At 34.8% G+C, this 22,408-nt stretch overlaps 1 protein-coding gene across 2 annotated transcripts in view; it reads left to right on the forward strand.

Moving 5' to 3' along the window:
* LOC105511584 (chromosome unknown open reading frame, human C4orf22) overlaps nt 1-19,544 on the forward strand; it is a 642,164-nt gene extending 622,620 nt beyond the window's left edge. For both annotated transcript variants that reach the window (XM_011941743.1, XM_011941744.1), the window contains 2 exons: nt 822-951; nt 19,305-19,544. In XM_011941743.1, coding sequence (XP_011797133.1) covers nt 822-951; nt 19,305-19,400 — 226 coding nt within the window. In that variant the 3' untranslated portion in view covers nt 19,401-19,544. The remainder of the gene's footprint in view (nt 1-821; nt 952-19,304) is intronic.
* The last annotated feature ends 2,864 nt before the right edge of the window (nt 19,545-22,408 follow it).

The raw sequence follows: 22,408 nt of genomic DNA on the forward strand, positions 1-22,408 counted from the left end.
TCTGGAGGCTGAGGCAGGAGAATAGCATGAACCCAGGAGGTGGAGGTTGCAGTGAGCCGAGATCACGCCACTGCACTCCAGCCTGGATACAGAGCAAGACTCCATCTCAATAAATACATAAATATCAAATGCTTGAAGGCAATATTGAAAAATAGAAAGTGCATATGTGTGCTTTGAAACAGACAAATTTGGGTTGAAATATCAGCCCTGTGGCATATTAGTTTCAAGACTTTAATGATGCTATCTGACCCCCCCTAGTCTTTTTGCTTTGTCCATGAAATGAGAGCAATTTCATATGGGAGTTGTGATAGCATAGATTCCCTCATGTGTGGCCCACGGTAACCACTCAAACATAGTTTCCTCACTCCCTGAGAAACATATTATTGAGGGAAAAAATGGAGCCTGAAAGAAATGAATTTATGTGGAACTGTTTTGAATGAAAGAGGTGATTTAGTGTGCCCTCCCTTCCAGTAAACAGTCTCTTAATACCCCGAAGAACCTGCACTAGAACAAATAGCCTTAAATTGCATCAATTTTCATCTTGACTTCCTGGGAATGTAATAGTACTGTAATAGGCCCTAGGTCTTCTGTGTCCAGAAAATCATGCAAAACCATCATATATATGTGTCTAAATGATTTGAGAATAATCCAATGTAATCTCTTCTGCAAGAATTTTCATCTCAAATGTATTCTACATGGTTGTATGGCAGGTTTGTTCCCCACTTATCTTATTATTGAACTTCCCCAAATAGTTCTTAAACTATATTTGTCAATTTAATGCATTATATATCTTAATTCCTAACACATGTTTATTTTTATAGCTTTTACAACTGGGACACTGATATTGCTGTTTGTAATTCAAGTCCCAACTATCAAGTGATTGCCGATAATCCAGAAGGCTTACTTTTCAGATACAAAAGAGACAGAAAAATTCTCAATGTGGACCCAAAGGTAATTCTTCTTTTACACTTAGGTATCTCTTCACCTGTTATTGTGTTTCTGCCACTGTTCAAAAAATCTGTTAAGTATTTGACACTCTTAAGTTGTTAAATTTAGAAAGGAAATAGCACTTTGAAACTTAGAGCATGTACTACTTTTTAAAAACCACTCCATAGCTCCATAAATCATTAGAAATTAATAAGAAAGGGTTTAGGGGGAATGTAAATAGAACTCACAAGTGGAAACACTTCTCCATGCCTAGCATAGAATTGCACCAGGGAGCCAGTAGCCCGCGCATGTCCTTCCCCTGATCCTGGAGATGTCCAGCCACTTGTTGCTGTTAGTGGGGAGGAGGGTCATTTAGAGAAGGGAGACTCTCACCTTACATTTGTACTCAGAATTCTAATACCCCTCTGTGTATGTGACTAACACTAAAAATGGTTTGGTTCTTAATGTACTTCTAAGTGCTAATTTGGAAAACACTTTTATTTAAATATTTTAAAGACATGTCTCATGATATTTTGAATTTGTTCAAAGATAAATATTTACATCTTGCATATTTTCAAAGACTGCATTTGAATCATGACTTTTTATTATGATTTGTCATATGTCTAGGGATGGAAGTTGAAACTTTGCTTGAAGTCATTATGTGTTTGACTTGTATCGGTGGGTTTCATTTTGTTGTTGTTTTTAAATTTTGAAAACTATGATTCACATGAAAGCACCAGTATAAACTCCAAAAGCAAGAAAAGATTCTTTCATAGTAAAATAAATAAAAATTGTGTGATACACATGGAATATGGACAAGGATGGGCCAAAGGAAAGGGGAGTCAGGTTATAAAAACTTTTCCAAAAATTTTTAGAAAACCAAAGTTAAAAATCCAATCTGTATTTCATATCCACTTAGTATAGTTCCTTGCACATAAAAAATGCTAAATAGGCCAGGCACAGTGGCTCACACCTGTAATCCCAACACTTTGGGAGGCTGAGGCAGGCAGAGCACCTGAGGTTGGGAGTTCGAGACCAGCCTGGCAAACATGGAGAAACCCCATCTCTACCAAAAATACAAAATTATCCAGGCATGCTGGTGCATGCCTGTAATCCCAGGTATTCAGGAGGCTGAGGCAGGAGAATGACTTGAACCTGGGAGGTGGAACTCTGTCTCAAAAAAAAAAAAAAAAAATGCTAAATAACCATGTGTTTAAAGAATTCATGATCAAAATTCTGTAGCAAGAAATAGATGATTACCTGAAATGAGATTCAGCTACAAATATCAGAAATGCCTAGGTAGTAATTTAAACAGGATAGAAGCTGCTTTCTCTTCCACATATAAGTGTAGATAGTGACAGTCCAAGGTTTAAATGACAGCTCCACAGTCATCTGGGCCAGAGTAATCCTCATGTTCTTGGGCCAAAATAGGTCTCCAGCCAAAACAACCACATTCAAAACATAATGCATGGATGGGGTTGAGAGGGTACAAAGAACATTCCCCTGATGCCTTTAAAGGGAGTTTCCAAAAAGCTACCGCACAAACATTCACTTATGTTCCATTGTAAGAAGTTAGTCTTACGGAGATGATTAGCTACATGCAAAGCTGCAAAATACAATCTTAATTCAAATGACCATGCACCCAGCTAAAAATAGGTATTCTGAGACAGGGAGAAGAGAGGTTTAAGTAGACAACTAGCAGGTTCTAACACAATGCTATCTCCTTCAAAATAACAGTACTCTTTTTTGGTCTCAGGTTTCTCATTAGTGAAATGAAGTACTGTATCAGAGAGTTTTCAGGGCTGTATTTATTATGAATCTATACCAGAGTAGTTTATCAACATACCTTCTCTCTTGTGGTTCTTCTTTACTATGGGTGTCAAAATGAGATCAGCTGGGACAAAGTACAGAAAACTTAATAAATAGCATTTCCAGAGTCATTTCCTTAGAAGTCTAAACTATATAAATAAGAAAAGATTTTAAATTATGAACACTCTTGTTAAGATGTGCGAAACAAATATTTGAATCAATTTTGAATGACATCATATTTAAACTATTTTAGGGCTGTATTTTAACTAATGGCATATTTCAAGAATGCATGTCATGATTTGTAGTTTTTACAGTCTTTGGGGAATCATTATTGAATGCGAACTGTTGCTTAAACATGGTTGAAATAATTTTAACTAAAACTCAAACTTCCAAAGTAGTCAACCGTGAGATTTCATTATGACATATAAGATTTGTCTCTTTTTTTCTGAAAGATTTTGATTAGATTTTGTGATACATTTGAAGAAATTTTTTTCCACCTCTTGAATAAAGAGCAAGCATTTGGTTAATGAGTGGTAAGAGTAAGAATTATTAGGCGAGACATACAACAACATTTGGATACGTATATTTCTTTAAATTTTAATTTTATCTTATGGAAAGTAAAAATTAATAGTAGACTTATGAAAAGAAATGTTGGTCTCAGCATTAGTAAACAGAGTCCTAGGCTTTACTATTAATTGGCTGCATGACCTTGATAAATTCAGTCAACTTCCCTGGGTTTTAGTGGTCACAACTAGAAGATAGAGGGTTTTTGTAGTAGCAGTTGTTGTTTGTTTTGTTTCTTTCTGATCTCAGAGTTCCTTTAAAGTACCAGGCCCAATTTGTAGAGATTCTGCCTCAACTGGGACCAGAAGTACATATTTTAATAAGCAGCCAGTGTGATTCTGCTACAGGTTGTTCATGAACTGCAATTTGAGGGAAATCTCCATAAAAAGTCAATAGTTTAAAAATATCTGGCATTCTGTTCTCAAAAAAAAAGTAGAAAAACACTTATATATTTTAATTATTGTGGACAAGATGTATTGTACATGGCTACAAAATTTCTTAACTTATTCTCTCTTCAAAGATCCAAGATCTTTTGTGTTTCATGCATCCAACATACAACTTCTTATAGACCTAAGGAAGAACCAAGAAATAACCAAAATAAGTATCTGTAGTTACTTTAATAATTACTAATACATAGTAATAGAAATTACATTTTTATACTCGATATTTTTCTCAGCAATTTTTATTGAAATCCTTCCTAAGGTGAACATCTCACAAATCCAGTAGTTAAAGAGCTGTAAAATACTGTAAGAGCAACTCAGCTCTCCTTTTCTTCTCCTTCATGTACCCTCTTTGAAATACTTTACACTTAAAATTAAAGAGGTCAAGATCAATTAAAGGTGGAAACAGTGATAAACAGGATGTGTTTACTTTGCCCAACACAGATGTGGACTCGTTAATTCTGAAGTATGTTTCTCACAAAAGGCAGTTGTTTGGGAATGGTAACAGTGGAAAAAGAAACTTGTGCAGGTCTTACCACAAGTAATATGAGTTCATTGGTTAAGAAATTCCAAATGCAATAAGAGTTTGGTTGCATTGAAAACAGGACCACTGGCTTTAACTTCCCTGCAGCTGTATAACATCTGGAACAAATAAGCCAAGTTTCTATTTTTGAGTGAAGAATGCTTATTTGAGTGATTCACACCCACCAAAATGTTTCCAGTGTATTATCTTTAGAAGAATTAAATGATAGCACTTTGCACTCTGTCCAATATATTATCTGGACAAATTTTTTAAATAGGCTTTTTTTTTTTTTTTGGCTTTTAAAAAAACACCAACCATGGGATAGTTTGCTTTGACTCTTACCATAGCATAAGTGGTCTAAAGCTGGCATGAACCACTAATAAGGGAAGAAAGAGAAAGAGAGAGATTGTATATAATAGTTACAACAAAAAGTATATATATTTCTTGGTCACACCAGCTTTTCTCACTTCCCATTTCTGAGAGGCCATCACTTGGAAAAATGTCTTGCTAATGAATATTCGATAAATGTTCGTTAAATTGATGATTGAATGGATCCTTCCCTCCAAAAGCAATAATAACAACAATAATAATAGTAATAGTGCTACACTAATTAAAAGTTAATGAGTAAATTATGTTAGTTATTCGATACAGCAGTGATAGCAGATATGGGTATAGTCATTTCCCTCTATACTAACACAAATAAGTCACAAAAATGCAAGAATTTATTGCTGAAATCAGATTTTGTAGCAACTACGCAGAAATATCTATTTTAGTCTATGCTTTTATACCTTCTTGTGCAGTCCCAGGAGTATTAATTTAAATTATCTCAAATTAAGACTATTGAATTAGAACATGATTTCGATTTATGAACAGACTTCAACAGATTAAATGACTCACTCACAGTCAACAGTTAATTATTAGTAGAAACCATCAATGAAGCTTAAATATTATGAAACACATGGGGAGGTGAAGATAAGCAAGACTTCAGTATTTGCCCTTTAAGTGCTCTTAGTGTTTTCAGGGAAATAAGTCAAAACATCACTGCAGTATAAGGCAAAAAGTGGTACATTGCACAAGAGAGAAATACTTTTGGAATTCAGTGGAAGAAGAGACGATTTTTGATCTGGAGATAGGAGCTAGAGGAAAGGAATGGTGAAGGGAGAGCATTGGAGATAATGTTAAGTGATAATAGAGGAAGTAAACTTTTAGTGCGGACTTAAAGGATGATTAGAAATTGAACTGGAGAGGGGGAGAATTGAACACATAAGGAGGGAAAGGCAGTCAATATCAGGAATTAAACCTATTACCCAAGATAAGATTCACAAGTGTAAAACAGACAAGGGAAAACCCAAATAGTTCAGTCTGGCTTCTGCATTGGCTTGAAGGAGTGAAGTGGGAATTAAGCCTGGAGAGGTCATCAGAAACTTTGACTGCAGGACTGAGGCAGATCTTGGACTGGACTTAATAGGAAATGGGGAAATATGCCAAACATCTTGTGCAGATAAATAACAGGATGAAAGTTAGGCTTTAATGTTAGAAGGTGTAGAGTAGTACAGATGAGGGAGGAAAAACTGGAGAAGACAAGCAGAATAACAGTAATCCAGGTGAAAAGTAAAAAGGACTGAAAGTAGAGGTCCTGCTGTAGTTGGCAAATTTTGAGTTAATGCTTTCAATATTGCAACTACCAGATCATTCAGGTACAGATAGAACTTAGATTATGTATATCTATCTAGAAAAGTTTTTGAGAGACCTCACTTTCCCCCAGTACTCAGAAAAGAGAGGGAGAGAGAACGTGTGTGTGAGACAGAGGAGAGAGACAGTATTGCTGGATGGGTATAGAGCACACAGGTGAGCTGGATGGATGTCTGCCACCTCTGTGTTCTTCCCTTCACCCCTCTCTTCCTCATTTGATGTTTCCTTGACAACTGTTGAGAACTATGAAGTATAAAGGTGAATCTGAAAGGTAGATTTCTTGTCCTAAAAAACTTACAGGTTAACTGGTGAGTGGGTGGGAAAATATGCACATAGAAATGGCAAGCTAGAAAGCAACCTGAGAGGACAGAAAAAGTTCTGTAAGAATTCAGGGGAGGCAGAATGTACTTTGGACCATGGATGTTCAAAACCAAGTTAATGAAAGAGATAGCATCTGAACTGGGTCTGGAAGGGTGAGTATGGTGAGGATGTGAGGACTGGAGAGGAAAGGTGTTCTGATAGGAAGGAAAATCATGCGCAAAGGCATGGGAGCACAAAACATGAGCCTGTGAGGGAAGGCAGAGGACCTCCTTGTGGCCACAGACAGGCTGTCAGCACAAATCAGATATCAGAATCACCCAGGAAGCTTTAGAATATATGATGCCTGGTCTCATCCCAAGAAGGCTGGATAACTGATCTGGGTGGAAGGCTTAGGCATTGATACTTTTCAAAAATACCCTGGGTGATTCCAGTGGTTCACAAGGGTTGAGACAAAGGTGTAGGAAGGAGAGTCATGGCAGAAAAGTCTTGAGAGAATAACTAAACTACACAAGTGGAAGCAAAATCTAATTAGTTTTTGCCATTCTATAGACCTCAAGGAGATTCAGTACTATTTGTGTCACAATGACTTAGAATCAAAATTTCTAAGTATGAAAATGCATAATCCATTTTGAAAGGATGTGATGTGACTGTTCTGTCAGATAAACTTCATCGGCGTGCTTTTAGAATTCAAAAGAAAATCAGTTATATTAAAAATATGAAAATTTATAGGGCAAGATCTCTTTTTGTTATCTTATTTACTGTCTAGTAGAGTACATCTTGAATATAGTTGCTTGGTAAATCACTGATAACTAAACTAGCAAACTAAAAGACATGTGAAAAATCTCAGAGAGGCATAGTTTCTATTGAATATAGGACATCAGTGAAACAAAAAACAATGTTATAAAATAAAACTTTCTGGATCCATGCTGAGTATCACAAAGTTTGGAAGGCATGTGCAATGTGGACTGTGCATGGACTTAGCAGGATTTATTTCTTTGTTCTTTTTGTATCAATACTCCTGACTATTAAGCCCAGACTCCTCTATGTGAAAATTGTTCACAATGGTTCAAACATAACAACGAGCTACTTTGGCATGTAGTCTATTATCACAAGAACTCTTTATCAGTACCCAGCTTGCCCTGGCTTGATTAGGAGCAATTCCCATTAATTCAGGAAGGCATTTCCTCTTCCTCTCTCTTTCTCAAATTCACCTATCAGAGAACTCCAGGCTCTTCCCTTAGATATCAAACTGAATCCATCTACGGTGAGGGCCAGCGAATTCTATTTTTAAAAGCCTCTTCAGGTAGCCCTAAAGATTAGCTGGATTTTATATCCACTGCTTTACACAGTACTATTGTCTTAGCTGTTGCTTCACCTTAATGTATGTGCATAGAGCAATCACTTCATTCATTTAAAATATGTTGTAATGCAACAGTGTTAACTTTAAGTCATTGAAATTACACATTCCCAGGACTGCATAGACTAGAAAGCACAGACCATATGCCAAAGAGTGCTGTGTAATGAGATACAACTGCACTAAATGCTTCTGCTAATAAATCACCATCACTGCTATTTTTGCTTCTTATTTGGATCATTATGAGGACCAGAGAGTGGGCAAGGGGTTGGGGGGTTTTACGCATTCTTGCTATTACTGCCTCATGGAACTTCATTTTGTGAAATGAGTTTGCCTAGAGGCTCAAATGAAACAATACACATGACAGAATCTTGTAAAGCATAAACTGTCAAATGTAGGGCAGGAACCCTTTCTGGACATTTTGCCATTGTATCACCAGGGCTAGCACCATGCCCTCACATGGTAGGTGCTCAGTAAACATCTGTGGGATGAATAAATTGAAATATTAAATATTTGCTAAAGAAAATGAATGGTAGGGCCAAAAATAATTCTTAAAAAAAAAATGTTAACTTAAAATATTTTAGGGTCTTAGACACTGAAAACATATGTAGAGCTAAACCTATTTTTAGCTAAAAACTACCAGAGTAATTGACTCTGGTACTTTTCTGCCTAGGTAGGTGGATAAATGAATTATCACTCAGGGTTCTTTGAGGAACTTTCGAGGGTAAATGGTAATTTGTACAGGGTAATGGCAAAGTGCTAGGTGCATGGGTAAATGAGAGTAGCAATTACTTTATTATTTTTTTTAAAAAAATGTGTAGTCACTGTTATCTATTATTGTGCAGATGCTAAAGACAAATATGTCAAATTCTTTTTCTCTTAGCAAAAGGCTAGACACATAAAGTTTAAAATTAAAAATAAATTCAACTAATAAAATCGCCCATTTTTGTTTCTGCATTTTTTTTAATTTAGAGGAAGATTCTAGCAACAGCTTCTCAGAGCTCCTCTCTCCTCTGTTCTGCCCTCTCAGGCAACCCCCACCCAATCACTTGCTACTATTAGTAGGAAAGGTGTTCATTACCTGCTTAATGCCACCTCTGCTTCCGAGGTTGTTGACTGCTCTTCGTTTCCCTTGCCTCCCAGATCCTAAAATCCTAACCTGTCACAGCCTTGAAATTGATCTTCTCAAAATGGAGGCCCATAACATTTCTACATCCTATCTGCAGATGGTTCCAATTTAATCTCTTGGAACCTCGCCCTTCAGTGAAGGTCCTCAGTTTTAAAATCTGCCTTTTAACAGGAGGAGCTACACATAATCCCTTTTGAAAAACAAACAAACAAAAAGCTGAATAGAATAAGTTTTAAACAAGGTTATGGCTTCCTCAACGTCTCAAATGTTTCTGCAAACTCTACTACAAAACTAAATTAATATTTAGTTTTGGGCCAGTGGGGCAGGGGATATCTACTGAATCACCAACAACACTTTTTTGGCCCCTGGATTTTCCTTGGGGGCCTCCTATAAATGCTGCTTTTTAACTGTGGCACAGTCACAGTTATTAAGTAAAGCTGAGGCCTTGCCAACTTTCTGGTTTTGCTACCCAAATTTCTAAATGTTTGGTTGATTATAGCCCTAAAACACCCACATACTAAGTAGCTTTTAAATATTTTCTCCTCTGGGTAATCACCTGGTATATCTGAACTGAAAGCCCACCACATATAAATTAAGTATTTACTCAACTAACTACTGCTAAAATCAATGGCCTTGAGGAATACATTAAAATTATATAACAGAGCTTGGCTTTTATGAATTAAAACTCCTAAAACTTAAATGTCGTGTCCTCCACTTGACCTGAAAAACTGACTTTAATTTTATATGCAGTATTTAAGGAACAACCCCCAGAGATAAGTACATTGTTCATAAGTGTCCAGTGCATGAACTCATATATGAACTGTAACACAAGAAACGTAAGCTATGTGAAAGAAAAAAAATACATATATATATTTTGAATTTTGAATTTTATATATATACATAAATAGATATATGTCAATGTTTAGTAATAAGAGAGTATAAATGATAAGCCTCCATCATCTGAGCTGAATATATGCAATGAAAAGAAAGGTACATATCCCAATAAAGCATACATGACAAAGAAAAAATATTGTTTTAAGCTTTTAATTCCAAGAGCAGCCTAATCAAACATGATGCCAAAAGTAAAAGGGACCCATATGGCCTAGGAATATAAGGATGGAGAGATTTGAGGAAGAGATCTTTATACACAGTTCATGCTCACTTTCTCACAAAATGTATTACCGCAAATCAAGAAGTACAGAAGAGAATAGAAGTTAATTTCCTGGCAAGATGAAATGATTGAATAAGAACAAAATAATTGTTTCCCTTATGATCTTAAAATCCTGATAACTAATAACACAGAAGCAGGCATCAGAAAACACATGAGTCAGGCATGGTGTCATTGCAGGTGCAAGACCACAGTTGAGGGATTATTTCTAGTTCAAAGCAAAAGCATGTTTTTTTCCTGGGCCTCAACAGTTGAACAAGTAGTTAACTCCCATGACTCTTTCTCAGCCATTCACCACTCTCAGCAAATACTCATAATTTCTCAAAAATTGAAATCCCAAAGCAGAATGAGAGTTGAAGTTTATTAGAATATGGAATACAATAGCATGAATAGTGACCAAGACCATTAGTAAGAAAGAAAAATCTCATGTTGATAACCTTTAAGTGGTTATTGCTGGCTGAGATATCTTTGGCATGTACATTAGTGGCCCTGAGTGAAAAAGAAAAACACAGTTAAATGAACAAAAATGTCAGCCCCAACTTGGTAGGTCAGAAAACTACCTCATAATTATATGAGGTTGCTCCAGGGGAATAGGTTCTTAATTTGGGGAGAAAAACAACTTATTTTAAAAATCTGTTAAGTTTCAGCCGGGCGCGGTGGCTCACACCTGTAATCCCAGCACTTCGGGAGGCCGAGGCGGGTGGATCGCGAGGTCAGGAGATCCGAGACCATCCTGGCTAACACGGTGAAACCCCATCTCAACTAAAAAATACAAAAAATTAGCTAGGTGTGGTGGCGGGCGCCTGTAGTCCCAGTGAGTCGGGAGACTGAGGCAGGAGAATGGCGTGAACCCAGGAGGCGGAGGTTGTAGTGAGCCGAGATAGCACCACTGCACTCCAGCCTGGGCAACAGAGTAAGACTCCATCTCAAAAAAATAAAAAATTAAAAAAAATTAAAAAAAAAAAGCGCACATGGCCATATACAGAGTAGTATAATCGTATTTGTATTTTAGGTTATTCAAAGACCTGCCTGAGTACCTTAATAAATCCCTCTTGACAATTCTTCAAGACCTGAGGATTCTCTAAAATACTTTGGAGCAGCTGAAAGCAGAAACAAGCAGAACAAGTTGGAAGGGACTGAGAAATGGCCATCAGGGCTCAGGCAGGGCAAAGCTCTTAAGAGGAGCAATACTTAGAATGAGTTGAAGGTACAGAGATCTTATCAGCTTTGTGATTAGGGAAAATTACTTCACCCCTTTGAGCACTTCACCTCTGTCTTCTCATCTGTAAAAATCTAAAATTTTACAGTCATTTACAAACAGTTGTGAAGATTAAATGAGAGAACATGTTTAAAACGCCTGCCAAGGAGTAGGTGCACAACGACCGAAAATTGCTTCCTAGTAGTGTATTACCTTAAATACCATGAAAACTCTAAAAGAATAATCATTTTGCATTGCAAGAGTTAAAAACTGGAAATAATCTGCATGTTCATGATCAGGCAATGGTTAAATAAATTATGATACATGCATACAAAGAAAGAGTATGTAGCAGTTTAAAAAGTTAAAGCCATTTTTAGTGATGTTGATAGATTAGTGTAGATGTTCAAGATACACTATTAACTGAAAAAAGCAAATTGAAAATAATGTAGATTGGCCAGGGGCAGTGGCTCACGCTTGTAATCTCAGCACTTTGGGAGGCTGAGGCAGAGTTAGATGTCAAGAGTTAGAGACCAGCCTGACCAACATGATGAAACTCCATCTCTAGTAAAAAAAATACAAAAATTATCTGGGCATGGTGGTGTGCACCTGTAATCCCAGCCACGTGGAAGGCTGAGGCAGAAGAATCACTTGAACCTGGGAGGCAGAGATTGCAGGGAGCTGAGATAGATCGTGGCACTACACTCCAGCCTGAGTGAAAGAATGAGACTTTATCTCACAAAAAAAAAAAAAAAAGTAGATAATATTCTATCCTTTGAATAATTCACAATTGATAAGAATTTCCCACTTGTAGAAATTTAGTTTGGTTTCTGCTTTTCCTCCAGTTCAATTAACAACTCTCTACAACCAAGTTTCTGATTTTACCCCTGCTTAGGACAGATTTCTAAAATGGAAATTGCTTAATCAAAATATACGTATTTTGTAAAGCTTTAGATACATATTGTCAAATTGCTTTGCAGTTAGACCATGTCAATTTACAATTATATCTGAGCTGTTTAAGTGTCCCATTTTCCATGCCCTATTTATTTTGCATACTTTTTTTATTTTGTTAATTTCACAGTCCAGATTTGTTTGCAGTCATTTAGATTTGCATTTTTACTACTATTGGAAATGAACATTTCTTTTATATGCGTGCTAGTGTATAATATTTCTTATTTATGTATTTATTTTAAAGACAGCATCTTGCTCTGTCACAGGTTGCAGTCCAGTGGCACAATCATAACTCACTGTAGCCTAGAACTCCTGGGCTCAAATGATCCCACTTCCACCCGGCACATCCCTCCCTCCCTAGCCTCTGGCGTAGCTGGGACCACAAGCACTAATCACCATGCCTAAGTTGTTTTTTGTTGTTTGTTGTTGTTGTTGTTGTTGTTGTTTGTAGAGACAGTATGTTGCCCGGGCTGGTCTCTAACTCCTGGCCTCAAGCAATCCTCCTGCCTTGGCCACCAAAATTAATGGGATTATGGGCTTGAGCCACCTTGCCCAGTCTCCTTTTTTTCTACAATTGTTATTGCCGTCTACCTACTTTCCTGTAGAGTTTTAGTGGGAATTTTAAAATAAATTTTTAACGTATTCTATATGTAGACGGTAGAAAACTTTTGGCTATCATATTTTTAGTGACATGCCACAGCTTATATATCTTTTAAAGTTCACAATTGTTTTGGCATGCAAAATTTTTAAATTTTTCTATGGTCCTAACTACTGATTTCTCCTTCTGATTGCTTTCATTGCTTCTATATTTAAGAAGATTTCCTGTACTACAATCAGGAAAATAGTTACATATATTTTCTTCTAAATTTGTTTATGGTTCTTTTGATACATTTAAATCTGTAATTCTTCTGGGATTTGGGTAAAATAAGGTTAGAATCTTCTTATTTTGTTCCATCAATTATTATTTTTTAGTAACTTTTTACTGTTGGTCTTATTCCAATGTCTTGTTTTACCCATATTTTATACTTGGCTTGGCGTCCCATCTCTCCTGGGACCCACTAATGGTTTCAGACAGTAATCTTTTCACAGCTCCTTACAGTGCCATGAATTTGAAGGAAGAGCTTTCTAAGTGCTGAATTTTCTCAGCCAGTTACATTGTTTGCTGTTGCTGTTGTGTAAGTGTGACTGTTTTTAGCACCACTCTTTTTATACATTATTAAGAAACAATTTTTAAAAGAAGATAGAATCATCATTCTCATAGAGCTATACAGTGAGCATGTGGCAAATATTTTTAACTCATTAATTAATGAGGGACCAGTAAGGTATTACAACTGATTCCAGAGAATTCAAAGAGCAGAGACATAAAAAGGGAATAAACAGATTTTTTAATAAATTTCAAATAAATAAAAAAGGGTCAATGCAAAAATCCATTATATTCCAGTGAGCACAACTACTTTGCATTACTACAGACAATAATTATTTGCATTATTATCGAATTTCTAAAATTTGCAGAATTGTAATAAAGATCATAAATGAGAAAACCTAAATGAGTGAGTAGTCAAGATACCCATTGTTTGACTTTTTGCCCATTTCAAAGTTTCTCACAAGTTTCCCTGGTAGTCTGTCTCCTTCCTTCTTTTTATCATAATAATTTTGGAAAGATTATTCTTGATCATAAAATGCAGCTAGTCTTATTAGGTTTGCCTTACTGTTTATATAGGTGTCGCAAAAGTGTTATTTTACCATATAGATCACCTTAAGTTTGTGTTATAAATTCTAAGGCTATACAAATACTAAATTAAATTCTGTCTGGAAGTATTTGTAAGGAATCTCAAATTGGACTTTTAAGGCCCTCTATTATTTGTCATCTTGCTGCTAGAAAACTAAATCCAAGAAACTCTGTTCACAATATTTCACCTATAAAACCTATAAATTTGGGTAAATTATTCTCTTCTAAAGGTCCCCAAATATCTTAAGATAACTTATACATAGTATACAATATTCTTGACCATTAAAGCCAATAAATAGACCAGTTTGTCTGGAAGATCTTTGTAAATACTACCTCCATAAGTCAAGTCGAGCTTAATTCCTTAAAAGTAGCTGTTTCTGTGTGATTCAATGAACATTGTTTTCAAACATGACATTACAGGGAAGGCTTTGGTTTTATAATTTGTACAATTACATCCTGGTAAAAAGGATGACAACTTCTTACTGAACTGATGCAGATTACTAAATGGCCATGGAAAGTAAAAAGACTCAATAAGAATTTCTGAGTCCTAGAGGAATAAATGAAAATCGCATGTCATTTTAAAATGTTTCATTTCATTTTATAAAGTAGATTCTACTAAATTTCTATGGGTTACAGATTTCTTAAGAAGAAGAAGAAAGGGTGTTCTTAGATATCTGAAAAATGAAACATTAAGAGAACATCAACAATATCCCAAATGAATAAACATAAGAAAATTATCTCATTACTGCATTCAGTCTTATTACAATTTTAATTCCTAGTCCGCTGAATCTTGTGCATCATATGCAGCCCTCTGCTTTGGCCTAAAATGGGTCCTGGAAATCCTGACTCAGTCCACTCGTGGTGCAATCTGAAAGCTGTCTAACCAATTTCAGCTCAGCTTTGAAGTGTCAATAATTAAAGTACCTGTTAGTTATCTTCCATGAGGTTCTAAGACAGTTCTTTGTTAAAGACATAAATTCTGGACTATAACCTGGAAGAGAAACTTCAAGGAAGCAGCAGAGTAAAACAGTACTATCAATAAACTATAGGGACCTAAAATGACTGTTGTGGACTTATTACTAATAATTTTCTAATGTGAGCAGTCTGATGAGAGTTTATAGTAAGAATAATGCAACAGACAAGGAAATTTAGTTCTTTTTGTGGTATGCAAAACAATGATAATAAAGCCACTGCAAAAGACAATTAGACAAGCATCTCTAAGGATGTGATTAAATCTATTTTCAAAGAAGTCTGTGAAAGATATATCAGATTCAAAAAATGAATGAAAATAATTTTACAGAGGAAGAAGTCTTGAGATAGAGATAAGACATAGATAATACTAAAACATAATTGTTAATACAAGAAACCAAGTAAAGAAATTTAGGTAAGTGTACGTAACGCCTAAACATTTTTATTTTTTAAACAGTAACTGAAATTATGACTGATAACGTTATACTATTGTTTTCTAATGCCATTAGGCAAAACACTGCTACAACTCTGATAAATATAGAAAAACCCGATGGAAATATTTCCAACAGTTATAATAATTATTTTCCCTTAGGTTAAAAACAAGTAAAGTAGAAAGGGCAATGAAAAAATTTCAGGAACTTCGCATAAAGCATATAAAATTTCTGAACTATTGTTGTTAATAACATTATGCCTATTCAATTTACATAAGTAAGGCTGAGCAGCTCTTCTGATTTGAAAATTCTTCCCAAGGAATTCCACAAACAAAACTAATTATTTTTAGCACCTCTTTGCAAAGGTGAAGGAATAACTCTTTGTGATATTTTTGAAGGGCCATCTGGGAAATCTCAGAGATAGTTTTAAGTGTAAAAGATATCCTGACTGTTTTATTAATTTTTTCTATACTTAAGGTCTGATTATGAATGGCAAAAATCGGAAAAAATGATAGAGGACATTTGCACATTTGATTAAAATAAGATCAGGGTACCAGAGAAATAACAATGAGTTAACAGTTTAAGCACATACTTAAAACAATAAAATATTTAAAAATAAACATATACATTAATATGGTTGTAAAGAACCTTAGCTCTTTATATGTGAGGAAACTGTTCTTTGCATTCTTTTCCTTAAATAATCAGGTATGTAACAAATTCAATATAAAGCACAGAAAATTATTTTTATTAGACATAATCTTTGCTATCTATCTAGGCAGATTACATAGGAAGCTAAAAAAAAAAAGAAAAAAAAAACTTTCACATAGTAGGCAAATAGTAAGCTAAGAAAGCAAGCCCATCAAGACTGGGCAAATTTTACTAGAATTGTAGCACATCTCATAGCTTCTTTTCAGACTCAGGTATTATGAATTAAGGCAAGTAAAATATATTTCCAAAATTTGCTCTTCATTTTGCTTTTCCATATAACTGCAGTTTTCAGAGGATCCATTTTTATATTAATCCTCAAATGTTATTTCTGTTAAAACTTCAATATGTTTGTCATTACTATGATCAAATGAAGCAGTAACTATTTTTAAAGTTCTCAGTTTCAACTTTTAATACGGAAAATATTAACAGTTATCAACTACATAAATGAAAGATTTTAGGGTCCTTAGTAAGTCCCAAGATTGTACAGAGGTTCTGAGATGGGGTAAATCATGGGAGGGAAGCCTGAAAACCACTACTCTATATATCCCCACTATTATATACTACTACAAAACAACTACAATAGGACAAAACTATTTTCTCTTTGAAACACAAAAGAAGATAGACAGTGGTGTCAGTCTGTCCCTATTCTCACAGTGTAGTCTTAACTATTCATATTAAAAGGACTTTTACCAAAGTAACTTCTATTTCAAGAAGAAAACTAGAGGCTGATAATTAAGAATTGTCTGTCTTCCACAAGCATTTTAAAAGATAAGCAAAATTTATATGGCAACTTTCAATAGCCACACACATACCTTTTTAAAGAGACAAAATGAATCATTCATTAACAGGACCCAAAGGCAAACACATTCTATAGGATATAAGCAAAAGTATATAAACTTAAAATTATGCCTAATAATTAGGCATCAAATTTGCGGTTTCCTATCTTAGTTAGAAGTCAACTACATGTCAAGTGAGTATTCATTGTATAATTCAACTTAATATCAGTCTACGGTTATGTGTCTTAGACTGATATCTAAGTCTGAGGGTCTTGGGACCTATATTCAAGCTGACTTGTTAAAAGAACAACAACAACAACAACAAATGATTACTGTTGAAATAAAGTTGTCTGAATAATGATTCAATGTAGTTGAATATAAATGTATACTTTTCATTATCTAAAATATTGTGTAGGCATATTGTTAGTTAGTAGACCTAAGTAAGTTTAAGACAAACAAACCCAAGTAGAACAAAATGTTGTTTATATTAAACCCAACACTGATAAATCAGAGAACATAGCTGCTTATTTTGAACCAAAATTATTACACTACTCTTGTTTTCCAAAGATTTACTGTGATTATGTGAACTTAAATTTTAAAAACATTTCTGAGTTTCTGTAAAAATAAGTTATTAAGTATAGTGCAATTTAAAATACTGTAACTTTTAATTTCCTAATTTTTGGGAATTTTATGAATATTTGATTTATATAAGAATGTATTTATATAAGAACTCTATAGGCCAATCAGAACAGAGATTCTTTAATTTAGAAGACATTTTAACCTAATTCATTACCCTCCAGAGACAGGAAAATATTATGCACTCATCCAAAAAGAGATAAAGTTCTTTCTAAATTATAAGCATCTAGACACACAGACACAAGACTGCTTATAACTTCAGATCTAAGTATTAGCCACATATCAAAAGTAAACACAGAAAAATCACCAGTTCGTATATCAAAGCATTGTACTATTTCCTGATGGGTGCAAGAGTCTTAATTTGAGCTCAAAATAGACAAATAACAACAAATAAAAATAAAACACTTTAAAAAAGGTTATTGTCTGTCACACAAGGAGAATAAATCTCTCTAATCCATTAATCTATTTACAGAAATCACAATGGCTAGCCCACAATGTTCTGAATCACTGCTGTCACCAGCAGGAAATAATATATCAGTTGTAAAAGCTGCAAAGACAAAAACAAAACACAAAAATAGCCAAAAAGGAAAATATAGAAAGAAACAGAAGATCCACAAAGTTAAATTTCTCACTGGGGATTTGCCTTTGGGAGTCTGGGTTTAAGCCCCCAGGGGTACAACCTCCTCCAGCATGTAGGTTATTCATCTATCAGAGGAATCCACTGACTATTGGCAGAAGAACCTCCAAAATATTTACAAGACAATTTTTTAAAGGGGTATAAATAACTATCATGCAGCTATAGCATAAATGTTCAAAAGATTTCATTTAATTCATTAATTATGGAAGGAACCAGTAAGATATTATAACCAATTCAAAGGAGAATTCAAAGAGCAGAACGTATCTGTATAGGGAATAAGGAAAATTGAAATAAAATAGCTGCAAAATAGGTCTCTATACAGGGCAATGATTAATTGAATTCTACCGGGCAGAATTATTTTGCATCTTTGTGGGCAAAATATTTTTTATTATTATCAGTTTTATACAACTTAAAGAGTTATAAAATAGCACAAAAACAATAAAAAGCAAAACTAACTTAGATGGGGGCACAGTCAGGACACCCACTTTTTTGTTGAACACAAGAAATTAAGTACCATATGGAAAAGGCAATGCCAAAGCTTCTCTTTATCTTCAATTCTAAATTTCTAATTATTTATTCTTAGAAGAGAGAGCAAATAATATAATTCTTTCCTACATCAAATATGCAAAAGGTCTAGTAACTAAAATTTTCTAATTGTACATATTGTGCAACTCTTTTAGAATCATTTTTTCTCCTCTGAGCATCAGCTTTACCCAAACTTCTTTCTTCTCCCTTATCAATACCACATTAGCAAATCCTTATTTCCATAGAGGCTTTCTAGAAGCCTATCAGTATGATAAACTATCCAATTTTTTTTTAAAAAAAGATGAAATCCTTTTAAAAGGTTATAATTTGAAGGAAGAAAAAAAAACCAGATCAAATAGTTTTTAAAGTGATAAGAAAGATGCTTTATATAAAACCCACCATGGACAAGCACTTCCACTGGTCTAAACCAATCCTAAACTTGAGACATTTTATTCGACAAACTTGAAATCAAGATAGGATTCTTTCTGAATTATTACCCTGAAGTCACACATATTTGTAAAGGCCTTCACTAGGAATTCTGAAGTTAGTGACTCATGCAGTTCAGTAGAGTCTAGACAAGCATGAGCCTGTGACATTGCTTTGATCCTGGGCATTTTCAATATCACAACCCAGGGCCTCAAAGCTCCTAATTGGAATTATCATCACTCCTGAGAAAAAGACTAGGGGGAAAACATGTATATATCTCCATGGAAACAAACTTGTTAGTTTTGTTTTCTACAATATAAAGCAAAAAAAAAAAAAAAAAGTAAGGCCAAGTATTTCCATAGACTTCACTAACAATGTAATTTATGTATTTTAGGCGCAGCCAGGTGACAACTCTACTAGAATCCCAATCCCGACAGAACTCTACATACAAGCTGTCATTTTTGACCACATTTCCAGAAGGAAGACTTAAGTACCAACATGTTAATTTCCTAATAATTTGCTAAATTTAAATAAATTCCATAGACAGAGCAAATTAAAATAATAAATGAGCCCTGTAGCTGGAAGGCAAATTAGAACAATAAGGTTAATAAAGAAATTAGAAAGAAAACTGTAATATTTACTGTCTTTTTATTATACAGATAGGCTCTAAGCTGATTGCAACATTTCATGGAAGAGAATTTTGGTGCTACTTCAAAGATATGGAAATTGGTGACATATTATGTAGCTCAGAATTAAAAAAAAAAAAAATTTCCACATTCCTCTATTGCTAAATCGAATGGACCAAGCTTTTGCCATATGGCAGTGCTAGCTGCTAAAATTATTGAATATTGACCGTTAAGGGATCTTAAATTGGCATACAAGGTTTTAAATAGTACTAAACAAGTAAGTAAAATCTGTGATATCCCATGAAATGATGTATAAAATGAATGAAAGTGTTTAATATGCATATATGCTTGGATAACATGAATCCTAAAACAGCGAAGCTGAGGAAATGAAATCTAAAGGAAACTAGAAGATTTTAGAAAACTCAAGACTTGATGATAGAAATAAGCATTTTTTCCTAATGTGCTCTGCAGGTGGCTTTTGTGCAGAAAAGGTATTAATATTTGAAGGCCACTTTTTATTAAAAATTAATATTTGGTTCTTCCTCTTTATTTCCCATTCAATTTAATTCCCTTTTTTAGTGTTTCAAAATACGTTTTTATTTTTTATTTTATATTTTAATTATTTTTAATGCATTTTCTTTTTAAAATTATTATGCTTTAAGTTCTAGGATACATGTGCAAAACTTACAGTTTTGTTTCATAAGTATAGGTGCCGTGGTGGTTTGCTGCACCCATCAACCCATCATCTACATTAGGTATTTCTCCTAATGCTATTCCTCTCCTAGACTCCCACTTCCCAACAGGCCCCAGTGTGTGATTCTCCCCTCCCTGCATCAATGTGTCTCATTGTTCAACTCCCACTTATGAGTGAGAACATGCGGTATAGTTTGAATTCAGGTATCGTGATGCCTCTAGCTTTGTTCTTTTTGCTTAGGATTGTCTTGGTTATGCAGGCCTTTTTTTGGTTCCATATGAAATTTAAAGTAGTTTTTTCCAATTCTGTGAAGAAAGTCAATAGGAGCTTGATGGGGATAGCATTGACTCTATAAATTACTTTGGGCAGTATGGCCATTTTCACGATATTGATTCTTCCTATCCATGAACATGGAATGTTCTTTCATTTATTTGTGTCCTCTCTTATTTCCTTGAGCAGTGGTTTGTAGTTGTCCTTGAAGAGGTCCTTCACATCCCTTGTAAGTTGTATTCCTAGGTATTTTATTCTCTTTGTAGCAATTGTGAATGGAAGTCCACTCATGATTTGGCTGTCTGTTTGTCTGTTATTGGTGTATAGCAATGCTTGCGATTTTTTCACATTGATTTTGTATCCTGAGACTTTGCTGAAGTTGCTTATCAGCTAAGAGATTTGAGGCTGGACAATGGGATTTTCTAAATATACAATCATGTCATCTGCAACAAAGACAATTTCCTCTCTTCCTGTTTGAGTACCCTTTATTTCTTTCTCTTGCCTGATTGCCCTGGCCAGAACTTCCAATACTTTGTTGAATAGGAATGGTGACAGAGGGTATCCTTGTCTTGTGCCTGTTTTCAAAAGGAATGCTTCCAGCTTTTGCCTATTCAGTATGATATTGGTGGTGGATTTGTCATAAGTAGCTCTTATTATTTTGAGATACGTTTAAACAACCTTGAACTGAGGCAATTAGGTGGGGACAAGCGGTGGAAATCTGCTCAGATATGGGGTTGATAGAGCCCAGGGCAGGAAGTCACAGTTCAAATGCAAGGGTGTACTCATGGGGAAGTAGAACAGATATGGAATATATATATGTGCCTGTATAGTCCCTCACGCTGTTAATTGAAAGAGCCCAGGAGCAGCCACCCACCAATATCAGTGAGCATACCTAGTGCCAGGACCTTAGATTCCTAACACCATTTTCCACCAAAACAAGCAGGAATGGGGATCCTTGGGAAAACAACTAATTTGGGGGCTGAAGCAGGGAACATACAAGAGTCTGGAATACCTTTTTGTGCCAGAAAGTAAAAAAGTTCTCCAAAAACAAATGGGATTTATCAAAAGGATCACAGAACTCAATGTGAAGGGTACCCACTGGCCAAATATAGGACCACTGGGGCATCAAAATGATGATAATTAAGAGATAAAGTAGGAAACAGTGAGTCCATACTGATCTACAGACATGAATAAATTGAAAGTTAAATAAGGAAAAGGGTATTTACATAGTATCCACAAAATATTTATTAATTACAGAGAAAAAAATGGAGATAGGTGGAAGACACCAGTTTCAGCAAATGATCAAAGAGAATATCATCAGTAATGAAGTAAAATGAATTTGTGCCCTAGCAAATAAGATTCACGTCTGAATCGATTTGTCAAATATGACATTTTAAATTGGAAGAGCAAGACTTACCTGATGCAACAGGGGACTGTAGCATTCCCTTTGTAATAGTATTTCCAAAGTTGCATAACCTGAATCTAATCAAAAGAAAACTCAGGCAAACCCAAATCCAGGGATGTTATTCAAAATAACTGGCCTGTAATCTTTAAAAGTGTCAAGATCATGACAGTGAAGGTTAAAAGGAGGAACTGTCCCAGACTGAAGAAGGATAGAAAGACATAACAACCAAATACAACATATGATTCTGAAGTAGATCCTTATTCTATAAATGGAATTTGGGGGCAACTGGTGAAAATTTAATTTTTCCAAATGGTGAAAATTTAAAGTTCTGAAGATTAAATGGTAATAATATAAGAATATTTATTTCCCAAGTTTGATGATTGTATTGTGGTTAGATTTATTTCCTGATTTTGATTATTATATTGTGGTTATGTAGTAGAATGTTCTTAAATGTAGGAAATTACACTGAAGGATTTGAGAGTCCAAAGGGGATCATGTCAGTA

This window comes from Colobus angolensis, unplaced genomic scaffold (genome assembly GCF_000951035.1).
Source record: "Colobus angolensis palliatus isolate OR3802 unplaced genomic scaffold, Cang.pa_1.0 Scaffold200, whole genome shotgun sequence".
Taxonomy (NCBI): domain Eukaryota; kingdom Metazoa; phylum Chordata; class Mammalia; order Primates; family Cercopithecidae; genus Colobus; species Colobus angolensis.